The following is a 12,777-nucleotide window of genomic DNA, read 5'->3' as shown; positions in this document are numbered from 1 at the left end:
CACCATCCTCTTCTCACGCCATGAGAAACACAACAGGAAAGGACTAGGACAGAGATCCTGCCTCATGTATGTTCACACAGCCTTATCTTAAAATCAGCATTTACAAGTATGCAGGCACCAAAAATCTGGTATCTTGCCAAATGCCAAGATGAAATCTTGAATACTTTTGCTTGTACAATAAAAGTTTCAGCAGATAACTAGTTAAACTCAATTTCAACAAATGAAATATCATAAGGTAGATCGATCAACACACATTAATATGATCACAGGAGGAACACCCGAACAAGTGCATATAAAGGCATGTTTCTCCACATATTCATAAATCATAATGTTAAACCATATATTGTAACAACGAAAGAAAGGAAAACAAAATGGTTCAGTCTCATAAATGGCTCTCATACAGAGATAGTTAAAAAATAGGGAACAGGTCGATAACCAAAGAGTTTCAGAATGCAACTTATGCATCTGAGCTAGACACGAGCATATGCTACCCCAAGGTGCCAAGCAGGTGCTTCCCAATCTCCCCCAGTCTTTATTCCTGAAACATGGAACAAAAAATTAGCCCAGTGAAAATGCCATGTAACTTCAGAGAAATTTGCAAACGCGATGCTTACCCCTAGTCCCTATGTACATACTCCTATGGCCAAGCTTCAAATTCCTCAGAAGAAATCGCCGGCAATGGGCATGTCATCGAAGCTCCAGAGGTCCATGTTGCTAATAACATCCTGTGATCCATCAAGGTTCAGAAGGCTATCAACTGAATCACTTGCACCACCATCCAGAAGAAACCTCATATAGGATTCTAAATCTGTCAGCCCATCAGTGAAATCAACAGCATTGTTCTCCAGGACAGGAGGCAACATTGAGCTGTTTGAATTGCTGTTGACAAATGCAGACTCATCACCTTCAGCAATAGTGGAAATGGGAGCGATGGATGTGATGTCTGGTGTCTTGGTATCATTCTCCCAGGCCAAGTCTGAGCAGCCAAAGGAGTTACTTCCCTGGTCAGAGTGCAGATTCATGATGGGATCCTCAACAGAAGAAGTAAAGTTCATTGCTGGAACGAATGGCATATTGGCATGCTCAAATGGATTGTTGGAGGGGTAGTTAACAGATTGGTAGAAGGATGCATTTGTGTTGGCAAGGTTGGTCATAGCTGCTTTGACGACAGGCTTCTGTTCAACACTTGACTTGGGTGCTTTAGCAGAAGCTGAGCCAGAACGGCGCTTCTGACCAACTGCTGGTGCATCAGGAAAGTTAACCTTGGCCTTCTTGCCACGAATCCTGCGTGCTTCAGCATCATAAGCTCTTGCAGCTTCCTCAGGACTATTGAAAGTACCAAGCCAAACACGAACACCTTTCTGAGGATCTCTGATCTCAGCAGCCCACTTGCCCCAAGGGCGCTGGCGGATACCCCTGTATTGATTCTTTCTCTTCCTTTTGGCTGACCTTGCTACAGGGGCAGCAGTAGTCATGGTGCTTAAGCCATCTGCAAACAGGAATGCAGCAAACCTTAGTAACATTGCCTCTGTCAATCATATATATGCATATTGAGTTATGAAACAACATCACAACCAAAATTAGCATTCTCCATGTGCATCTCCTTCGTATTTGAAGAAAGCACAGTTCAAAACACAATAAATATCAAAGCCAGAGATTCTTTACAACCCTGGTGCCATCAAGGGCCTGTTTGTCTTCCAAGTGCACAAACGGTGGAACTCCCCAAGTGCACAAACGGTGGAACTCCCCAGATCCAACACTCGAAGAACCGAGTTGTCTTCCCTCGACTCCGAGGTTGGGGAACCAAAACAGAGCAACAGACTATGCTGCCCAACATTTCAGAATTGTAACACGAATGAAAACGAAAGCCACAGACTTCATCCCCAATCGGAGACCATAAAATCATTCAATAAGTTGGAGAATCCCCTAACAAGCCAAAATCTAATATCTAAACAGTAAACACCAATCCCCTAGCTTTTTCTTTCTTCTTCCCCAATCCAACCACCCAGTCGCACCTCAAACACCCACCTACTACCTAACCCCCCCAAAATTCCCCAACCAACCCTTAGATTCTAATAGTCTACATCAATCAAACGCAAAAATACATATACAAGCATAGAAAATAAGCCGCCTTGGAGCCCTTTTACGATGGTTGAAAATGCTTCCTAACGCTTGTTGACGCTTTCTGATGCCTAACAAAAATAGCTATTTTTATTGTTTTTATTCGTTCAAGGGCATTATGGTCATTTCGCAAAGACAACTCACCGCCCCCGCCGGCCCACCTCCCAGCCCGCCCACGCACCAACGCGAAGGGAAACGTCGTCGGCCTGCCCGACATCCGCCTCCCCATAGCACCGGCGCCCATCCCCGCCCCCGCCCCCGCCCTCGCCCCCAAGACCACACGCCGAACTCGCCGGTCTCCCCCAATCGCACGCACCTCGCTCGCGTGCTCGCCCTAGCCGCCGCCCTGCTCTCTCCCTCGCTGTAGCCGCCGCCGCTGCCCTCGCACTGCGTCGTGCCGGCGGCCCTGCCCTCTCACTCGCTGGCCGTTGTGCCCTCGGCCCCGCTGCCAGACGCCGACGCCCTGCCCCTGTGACGCTGCCCTCCGTGCCGACGCCCCTTAGCAGGAAGCACCACCGTCTGCCGTTGCTGCAGGCGCTGTCGGCGCCCACGTCGCCCAGATCTTGCAGCAGGAGGCATCGCTTCTCCCATTCAAGGTCTGCGCTGCTCTGCTATTCTGTTTCGTTGCATTTTTGTAGCATTGTAGCATTGGATGTTCCTTTACGTGGCACCTGGGTTGCTGAGACTGTGTTGGTCGAACTAGCTGTTCTTCTGTATCTGTATGAGATTAACTGAAAGCTGGTGTCCATCATTTGCAAATTTTGTAGATCAGAAGCATGCATATACATGAGAACATGTTGCCTTTTTCTCTATCTAGATGCCAACAAAGAAATTGACAAGAAATTCATGTATTCCAAACGTGGCCAGAGTGGGTAGAAACTACCAGAATCTTGTTTACACAATTGTATCTTGTGGTAGAATACCACAACGAAATGATCTACAACTCACTGTTATCTAGCTCTATGTTCCAAAATTCCAAAATGATCTACAACTTCAGAATCAACTCCCATCGTTTTCAGCTGCCTAATAAAAGATTTTCACCGGACAAGTGCCCATCCAGCGTCCAATCGAATCCAATTGATTAATTAAATCTTGAAGCAATTAAATTTGTGACTTCTTCAAAGTTTTGTTTGCTAGCATAAAAACACAGTGAGGAAAGTGGTGGAGACTTAGGGAAATGCAATTCCTGTAAAACAATTCACCTATGTGTTCAATTCCTTACAAACAATTCATTATGGCCTGTTCATTCCTGTAAAAGAATTCATTTATGATCTGTTGTGATGTCCAGATGCCACATCCATTTAATCCAAAAGGATATAAAGAGGCCACTACAGCTAATGTTATTGAAGGTTCTAACTTTGAATCTTGAATTTGGTGAGATTAAAATTGTGCATGGTTTTCTTATTTGGATCTTGTTCCAAGTGGGGGTTTTTTATGCTAGGTTGTAAGCTCTGTTGTTTCAAACCTGCCTTTTCCTTACCTTGCAAGGAATGGCAGATCAGACCACAGGAAAAAGAATATTCTTTGAAAAAATATCATCAGTCATTTTCTGTTACTTCTGATATGAACTTCTTAGCTACCTTGGGATCTCCATGATCTTTGAGAGGTTTTCTATGGAGTATGAGATATTTTACAATTTGTGCTACTTGAGTGTCAGTATGTTGAGCTATTTGCTAAAGCTGCTTCAATGGATTACCTCCATTTTCAGTAATGAGAAGCTTTACGAACATTGTACACAATCCATCGGCTTGTTGTAAATGTTGAGGATTGAAGAATTTCAGATTGAGCTGGAAACTCAATGTGATTATGTACTTAGTGGATGCTAAAGACTACACCATCAAGTTTTCAAGTGTGACCCATCAATGCTATAAATAAATGATTTTCCCAAATGCAATCACTATAAATAAATGCTTTGCCTAAATGCAATCGTCAACAATTCTAAATGTGATTTAGTCATTGTAGTTTATTTTTGATACATTTCACTGCAAAGCAGCATGTTAAATGTGTGATTGCCTTAACTTTTGTAGCTGGTGGCCATTTATCTTGAGCTAGGATTGTTTGCATGCAATTCAATGTGATTATACCATTAGCCGTAGGTGGATGAATGAATTATATATACAGGGACACTATTTACTTGCTGCTTGTATATCATTTAAGTGAAAATGAACTGATTATTGGCTGGTTGTATTTTGCAGATGTGGTTGCTATTGTTGAGAGGTTGGCTACTGTGAAGCACAAATTATTAGTTTTGTCTGGAAAGGGAGGTGTTGGAAAGAGCACATTCTCAGTCCAACTCTCTGCAAGAAGGTTGGTGTCCCTGTCCTAGGTGTTGTGGAGAACATGAGTGGGCTGAGGCAGCCGCTTTCAGATCTCAGATTCGTTAAGTCAGATGAGGCGGGCGAGACAGATGCGATAGAGTGGGCCCTGAACTACGTCAAGGAGAAAGCCATCTGTACATAGTGAACGGAGTTGGATTTTATGATGAGGACGGCCGTCCATGGTAGCCTGATGACGAAGGCCATCCATGGCAGCCTTATGAGGAGGACCATCTATCGGGCAGCGCTGATGAGGAAGCTGAACAAGACGACACGTCTCGTGTGATGAAGAAACGACGCGCTGATGAGGAAGCTGAACAAGACGACATGTCTCATGCGATGAACAAACATGCTTCTTAGCTATTGGATAGTTGGAGTTTGGTCTTTTACTTGGTCACTTGTTTTATTTTTCTGAAAACTGAATGCACTTGGTCTTGGTCTTTTATTTGGACACTTGGTCTATTAGTGTTGCAAGCTGCTACTTTTCTGAAAACTGAATGCATGTTACTGTGATTGTGCAAGCTGATATTTTTTTCTGAAAACTAAATTGCAGTGGCTTGTCCTTTGTCTATTTTACTTCTAATTAGAATGTTGATAAAGGCAGCGCGCTCAGGGAATGCCCATTAGATGGCCTGGGCTCTACTAACTACAATGGTAGAAACAGGTGCTGCAATGTCCATTAGATGTCGATTGCTGGACTGGACAGTAACACCAGCTTGTCTATTTTTTCTGCATTGACTTTTTGTTGCTTAGAACGCTGAGTGAGCATGTCCTGCAGATAGTATAACCTGAACTCCTCAAGTACAAAACCAGCGTGTTGCTATGGTGTTCTAGTTGATTGACCTATGTTTTGATATGCACCTATCTTCTGGAGGACAACTCAATGAACCACATGCTGGGAATTGCAGGCAGATGACATGTACTTTTACTGTAGAAGTGTGTTGTGTACCAATCCACGGAATTTCGATCGTTGGTATTTCTTAAGCTTGTTTTGAAATGCTCATGAATGTAATGGACACATGAATTTTCATGTTTTGGCTAGTGATTGAAAAATCTCGCTAAATTCTTGATAATCTGTGAACTGAATGGCTGGTTGCAATTGCTCAAACAAATCTTCGAAATCATCGACCTAGTGTGGTTTACTCTTTTCTCCACAGGCAAGATTAATTGTTTTTGTTACTGGTGTTTGAATCACAAGCAAGCTAGAATTGCATGGGTTCACCTATTTACGTCCACCTTTGTGTAAACTAACATTCTAATGAAGGCACAATGTTTCACGTGCAATAAGAATACTGCACCAGTACAAAATTGTTGATATTGTTTTGCTTTTTGTACGTTTGCTGCAATCTGTTTGATGGAGTTTACCTGGATGCAAGTGGTTCAGGTCAAAATTAAGTTCAGATTCAAAGATATCTTCTGAGCCAGCAATAATGCAAGGTGACTATGCCTTCATCACATAATGTGAAACTGCCAGTTAAGCAGTCATGAAACTGCTAACCTCAGGACAAACTGCAGCGATACAAATGACAACACGCACTGGGTTTTGTTAAGTTCTCACTCCAGTATCAAGCATCTTGCCTTTGCCACAGACATAATTTCAAGTTGTCCTACACTATGAACCAGCTTGAGAGTCACCGCCAGATCCTATCTCCACAAACTACCCTATGCTGGACTTGTAAGGTAGATGTTTTAATGTTCTATTTCTTGTAGGCAAAAATCTAGCAAAAAACTTTGAATGAATCAACTGAAGATCACAGCTGCGACGACCAGTATCATGGTTGTGAGTAGTTTGTTGCTCCATCCAGCATCGCCTTGCGCCGACGACTTGCTGTTTGACTCATGAACCTGTGGCCTACAGGGTTTTGGGGCAGAATGTGAGTTGCATGTCAAGAACAGTAAAATGTATCATTGCATCAGATGTTAAAAGACATTCAGCTGAGACATACGTTTGCCTCTCCTTCAGTAGACCACAGTACAGGGCATTATCCGGGATGACCATTTCAGTGATGTTGTAGCCCAGTGGATCAGCAACCTTCACATAGACCTCCTGCCCTCTGTACCAGTTATCTAGCTTTTCGGCACGCAGATTCCAGATACCAACATTGTCAAGTGAGACTAGGACCTCATTGTCGATAAAGACAGCGCGCTCAGGGAATGCCCAAAACACGGGTATTCTAAGCCGGGTCTGAATTTGGAAGTTGAGAAGATTTTAGGAAGCAAGATGAATACCTAGACTACTTTGAAGATATAAACAAATGAATTCCTCTTCATCAGCAGCCACTCCCTAGAAAAGCATGCTCTTAGAAGCTCCATCTTGCTGATACCATACTTTGACGTTGTGAGAGCTGCAGGATGGTTCCTGGTGCGATCGAAGGGCTCCTTGAGCTCTGATCCCAGCTTACGCCCAACGTGGAATGCTTTGAACGCCTCTGAAAAGTCATTAACTGAGATGTATCTATATGGCTCGTCTCTTCTACACCAGTACTAGTGCTGATCCTTCCTTGATGTAACCTGTGATCACAGAGAGCAATGTCAAATTGGGTTCCAAGTCTGAACGTGCAGTAAATAGGATTCTGCAGGAGCACTCACTTCTTGCAAGAAGTCTGCAACACCTTTTCTCTCAGGACATTTGAAGCCCATGGCCTCAAAGAATTCAAGGACATTCTCCCGAGGACCCTGGTATACAATTTGGCCCTCAGAGAGGAGAACAATGTCATCGAAGAGCTCGTATGTTTCAGGCGCTAGGCTAAAGCAAAGCGATAAGTGCAGTTCCTCCAAGGATGTGGACCGACTGCCTTAGAGAGTTGACGATCTGATATGTTGTGGAGCTGTCCAGACCGGTGGAGATTTCATCCATGAATAGCGCCTTAGGTGGACCAACAAGCATCTCGCCTGTGAAAATTCAACAAGACATGAAGTCAGATTTTTCGATCAGGGTCGAAGGGCTTGATGCACAAATCTTAATTTAACTGCAGATTGCACATACCGGTTGTGACACGCTTCTTTTGTCCTCCTGAGATACCTCTGATCATAGAGTCTCCAACCATTGTATCTGCACAGACCTCCAGACCTAGAATATGCAAAAGAATTACAGGTAGTGTTAGGGGGCATATCCATTTCTCCTATTTCTTTTTGTTCAGTATATTTTTACCCACCTTGAGGATGTAATCTGTGACCACACTTTCCTGACCTTCCACGGAAATAGCCTGTTTGCACAGAAGCACACAATAACTTAGTAACCTTTGTTACTTCCAATGTAAATACAGGGTTTGATTTGAATTAAATGAAATATACCTTCATGTAAACATCGATATCAGGATATGGCTGAATGTTGGCTTCTTTCTCCCTTCTTGAAAGTTCAGTAAGCATGTCTGTGTAATTGAAAACACCATCAGATCTACTTTACCAAAGGTGTATAGTTATCTTTGTTCCTTTTCAATGTCAGTGTTACATACCATAACGTGTTCCAACTCCTGGACATCTAAGGAAACTATGATTTATAGAAAAGGTATTATAGCAAGCAAGTAGGCATGAAGATGGATGGAAAGAGGAACGGATCAGCTTACAAAGGTGATTTGAAATTCCCCCAAAGAGCTGAACCAAGATGGGAGTTGTCCATTGTTAGCATTCAAAACAAGACATTGCCTATTGATTATCTTGATTTGCCAAGATGGACTAAACTAAATGATGGAACAAAAACATGTGACATGAGGATACCATGGATCAGAGAGTAGACAGCTAGAGGTTTGGCAACAATTCTGTCTCAAAACCAAGTAAGGTTGGGTTTCATTTCAATTCATTTTCACCATGGCAAACCACAACTGTTCATAGTAGCAGTTGTTTCATAGCTACTGATCTGTGACCCATTTCATTAAGGTGAAGAACTAGTTAGAGAGACACTGGTTCAGCTACCATGTAAATCTGCACCACACAGGGCAGTATCACCATTGGTTGCCTTGACCTAAAAAAGGTGTCAAAATTAAGAATTACATCACCTATTTCAAAATCTGCATAGAGAATATGTACATGATATGAGAAGAAAATTACCTGAAAACTCCATTTGCTATCTCAAGCATTGACACATCAACTCCATTTCCATTTGCACTGACTATCATCCATTTTGCAAAAGTACATTGATTCCTCCCTGTACGCTTTTCAGCTTGGCCTTTCTGGTTCACTGAATCGATTGCCCTTCAGTGCCTCCTAGCATTTGGGAAAAACAAAGTATAGGGAATGGTCACATCTACTGATTGTGTACAGATTGCTTATTTACCTACTAAGCAAAATCACACTACAAAATGATAATGCACTAATTACAGTAAGTAGTTTAGACAGATAATAATTTTAGGGTCAGATTGGCCTGGATCAGCAACACATCAACACGAACACAAAGCCGACGATATGAACAAACCAAGCAGCATGATTCCATGATGTATTTGCAATTTCTGACGAATACATTTATAGACAAATCGTACCTATTGTGCAACAGCAAGCGGATCCTTGGCAAATCATATATCCAGCACATCTTCAGGGAGCTTTGTTTCCTACAAATGAAGAGTAACATTAGCCATAACTAGACAATCCTCACAGACAGGCAGTTGTTAGCTTTGATGAACATTACTCTTAACTACCTCTTCTCTCATGGAGCATGTTCGCCGATTGTGACCCTCACCCTTACACAGGGTACATTTCACCTTAGATCTCTTCTTATTTGAAACTGACTTCAACTTTTTCTTCGGGGCCCCTCTGCCAGGAACATGCAGGGGATCCAAGACATTTCTGGACTCTGCAGAATCAACATCCATGCATTGCGGCAGCACCGGAGCATACCTCTTGTCTCCGTTCTCTCCTCCGTTTGGCAGGATCATAGCAGCTTCCTCATGCAGAACACGTTTCAGCCGCTCATATGCTTCAGGTGAACGAGATGCTAAAAAGGATGCAGTGTGGACTGATATTGCGTAGCTCATGGTATCTCTGTAGGCTATCGGAATAGTCATACATGGTGCTCTTCCTTATAGGAGGAAATGCACTCTTGGCCCCCCTTGTCCACCTTTTCCAAACACAACAGCCTGGAAGCTCACGTTCTTTGCGATATCCCAATACAAAGAAGATGTGTGAGCAGGGGGTTCCAAGGGACTGCAACTTAAGACAAGAACAAGAAATTCCCTTCAGATTGCCTTCATCAACACATATCTCACATTCCACATGGTATTCTCTGTCTCCTTTATCCTCCCTGCCAACAATATACTTAATCGCATCATAGTCATCTAGAATCTCTCTCGCAAAACACTTTTTGGCTGCTTTTATGCTGAACTGCACCTTGGCAAAAATTCTTGGTGTGAACGATTTCGCAGCCTCTTTCTCAATAATTGAAGCATCTGGTTCTAAGCATGGCAAAGAATTCGATGCTTCAAAGTCCAGATTCGCTTCATTACTACGCAGCCGCGAAAGGCAGTGGTCAAAGTGCTCAACCAGCTCGAACAATGTCATTTTACGATCTAGATTTACCTGAAGCCTAGAGTTTAGGCTCTCGCTCCGCTGGTTGCTCCTCAGTCCTAAATAGCACTTATCAGCATGGTACGCAGCACACCAGATTTTCCTCCTCTCATACATCTGATACAGCCAGGACTCCTTATCTGTAACGTTATGCTTATCCAAGAATTCTAGCCATTTCCTCTCAATCTCTTCTATGGAGCAACAATCATAAAGGAAATACCTGAAATCATCCTTCACACCATCATCGTGAAGATTACGCACAATGTTCTGCTCAATATGCCATATGCATAGCCTATGCGATGAATTCGGCCACACCAGCCCGATTGCTCTCTGCATAGCAAGGTCTCCATCAGTGATCACGGAAACAGGATGCTTCTGAACCATGGCATCAGAGAATGTCCTAAGAATCCACACATATGACTCAATTGTCTCCTGGGAAAGAATTCCACATGCAAAAAGAACAGTGCTGCCATGGTGATTCACCCCAACAAAAGGAACAAGGGGCAGGTTGTACCGATTCGTTTTGTACGTGCTATCAAATACGATGACATCACCAAATGCTGCATAATCAAGGCGACATTGACTATCACACCAGAGCAGTCCTTTCAGGTGCCCTTTCCCATCAGTCTTGTAGTCAAAGAAGAAATCAGGATCCCTACGTCTGCACTCTGTCAGGTAACTGATGACTGTTTGAGCATCACCAGCAGCAACTGTCTCCACCTTATTACGATGACAGAAATTATACAAGTCCCTTGTTGCAAATCCAACCTTATCATACCCACCATACTGCATTTCCATAATATTCCATTATCTGGTGTTTGCGGATCCCAGAAATCTGCATCGCCACAATATCAGCTTTTTGCTCATCACTGATTCTTCTATGTGAACGCAGAAGACAAGCAAGGTCTCGTTCCGCCATTGGATGGTTGTGTTCATAGATGAAATCCTTCACATACCACTAGCCCTGTGTTCTGATCCCAAGCAATCACAAATTTAGCCGGGCAACCAACACGAGTTATATTCCGTGGCTTCCGCTTCTTAATCTCCCTCTTCAGCTCCTTCTCTTCGCGGAAACCTTCACAACTGCAAACAAACTTCCGAAGGGTCCTCTCATTGTGGCCGTTGCCCCACTCACAATAACTTTTCCTAACACTAAATCCTTTCCCCTTAGCGTATTTGTTATAAAACAGATATCCTTCTGTTTCACTACCAAATTTCTTCCTAACAATTTCATTGTACTCCAGCAAAGAATCAAGATCCGGCATTTCCTCCTGCATCAATCAGCGACATTTGAGAAAAGTCTGAAGGAATAGTTCTGTAAAGGCACGATTTCATGCTACATTTTCACATACAAGTCACTCGGTTGCTCTACCTAGTAGCGCTGATGGTGAAGTGCCTGAACATAGGAAACAAAGTACAGGAAAAATAATTATAACTAGCAGCAGCAAACATCCGTACGGCAATGTCAACAAATATTCAGGACTACAGTATGACAACACTTGTTTTCCTTTCCCATTCCCACATATTACTATATTATTATGGCATCAACAGCGTTCATGTTCATAGATATCTTTTTTTTCCACAATGAAAGCGAACGGAGGAGCCTTCCAGTGCCAAGGCCAGGGATTGAACCCGGGATGCTGGTTTGAGGGCTGGCTCAAGGAACCACCCGGAATAACAGCCCTACTGTTCGTACATTATCCACTAGGCTAAAAAAGGGTTTAGCCGCTGTAAAGGATATGCGGACATTTTTAATCGTTCTCCAAGGACCAGAGTATCAGACTTTGTTGCAATAAGTGTGGCCATCTACCAATACAAGATAAAATTTGGAATTAAAGGGAACAAAAATCCCTTTGATATGACCACAAGTATTCATGGTAAAGGAAATCTCATAGTAACACTCAACATGTAGGTATTTGCTAATGCAGCTGCTGCTATAAAAAATTGGTCCGCACCCACACCTCAAGTAGCCAACAGTTGCAACCAGCAGTTGCAGCTCAACTGAAGAATCAATACATCTATGAGTATTATATGTATAGCATCATTATTGCTTTGGAGCCGAACTGAAGAAGCAACATAGCTAGAGCAGGGTGGTACTTTATCTGTATGGTACAGCAACATAGCCTATTACTTTTTTTTTGACAAAATTTAGATGTTATTATACAATGTTCTTTTCTCTGAAGTATGGTATGTGTTTATCTGAAATGAGTTTAGGTTTGCTCCTGCCTCTGCAGTGTATGGAATTCTGAATACTTAAATTGAAAGCAAAAGTGAAGAACATGTCAACTCACATGTTTCAAATTAGAGACATACTAGGCTAAGAACAAATGCATTTGCAACTGAAAACCTTGTCGATTTCCATCAACCAAACCAACAATTCGTACATAAGAGAGACACGAATGGCACCGACGGATTGCTCACCTCGCTGCGAAGGTCGTTGAGGCTTCTAGACGCCGGTGACGCGGTGAAGGTGGAGATCAACGGCGGCGGCGGGTAGAGATCCGGGCGGCGGCTATGGCGGTGCGCGGGCTAGGGATAGGGCTCGGGGCGGCTCCTGTAGGGTTCAAAGGGGGCGGCGCGGTGCTCTGGGCCTAATCTTCATATGCACGAGCAGCGGGGAACCTTGGGGGGCGCGTGCGCGGGAATCGGGCGGCGGTGGATTCCCGGTCGATGCGGCTGCAGTGGGGAAGGGACCGGGTCGCTGACGCGTGCGCCCGGCCGCGGTTGCTGGGCCTATCGGCCTGCGCGCGCACGCGATGAATCAAGGAGGGGGAGCGGGCGGCGGCTGGGCCTGCCCATCACGTGGTCGTGGCCCAACTAAGCCACGTGAATACGGCCGTCGGCC

At 43.7% G+C, this 12,777-nt stretch overlaps 1 protein-coding gene and 1 pseudogene across 1 annotated transcript; both read right to left on the bottom strand.

The window, feature by feature from the left end:
- Positions 1-287: 287 nt before the first annotated feature.
- Positions 288-1,538, bottom strand: LOC136535010 (ethylene-responsive transcription factor 1-like). Its single transcript, XM_066527355.1, has 2 exons — positions 615-1,538; positions 288-538 (listed from the first exon to the last, which is right to left on the bottom strand). The coding sequence occupies exon 1, from the start codon at positions 1,521-1,523 to the stop codon at positions 660-662; it is 864 nt and encodes a 287-aa protein (XP_066383452.1). The 5' UTR covers positions 1,524-1,538; the 3' UTR covers positions 288-538; positions 615-659.
- Positions 1,539-8,808: 7,270 nt separating this feature from the next.
- On the bottom strand, positions 8,809-11,197 carry LOC136535007 (protein FAR1-RELATED SEQUENCE 5-like; annotated as a pseudogene).
- Positions 11,198-12,777: the final 1,580 nt, after the last annotated feature.

The sequence above is a fragment of the Miscanthus floridulus genome, unplaced genomic scaffold, assembly GCF_019320115.1.
Source record: "Miscanthus floridulus cultivar M001 unplaced genomic scaffold, ASM1932011v1 os_2477_2_3, whole genome shotgun sequence".
Classification (NCBI taxonomy): domain Eukaryota; kingdom Viridiplantae; phylum Streptophyta; class Magnoliopsida; order Poales; family Poaceae; genus Miscanthus; species Miscanthus floridulus.
Note: the sequence above shows the minus strand (reverse complement) of the source record. Positions and strands in the feature narration are given on the sequence as shown.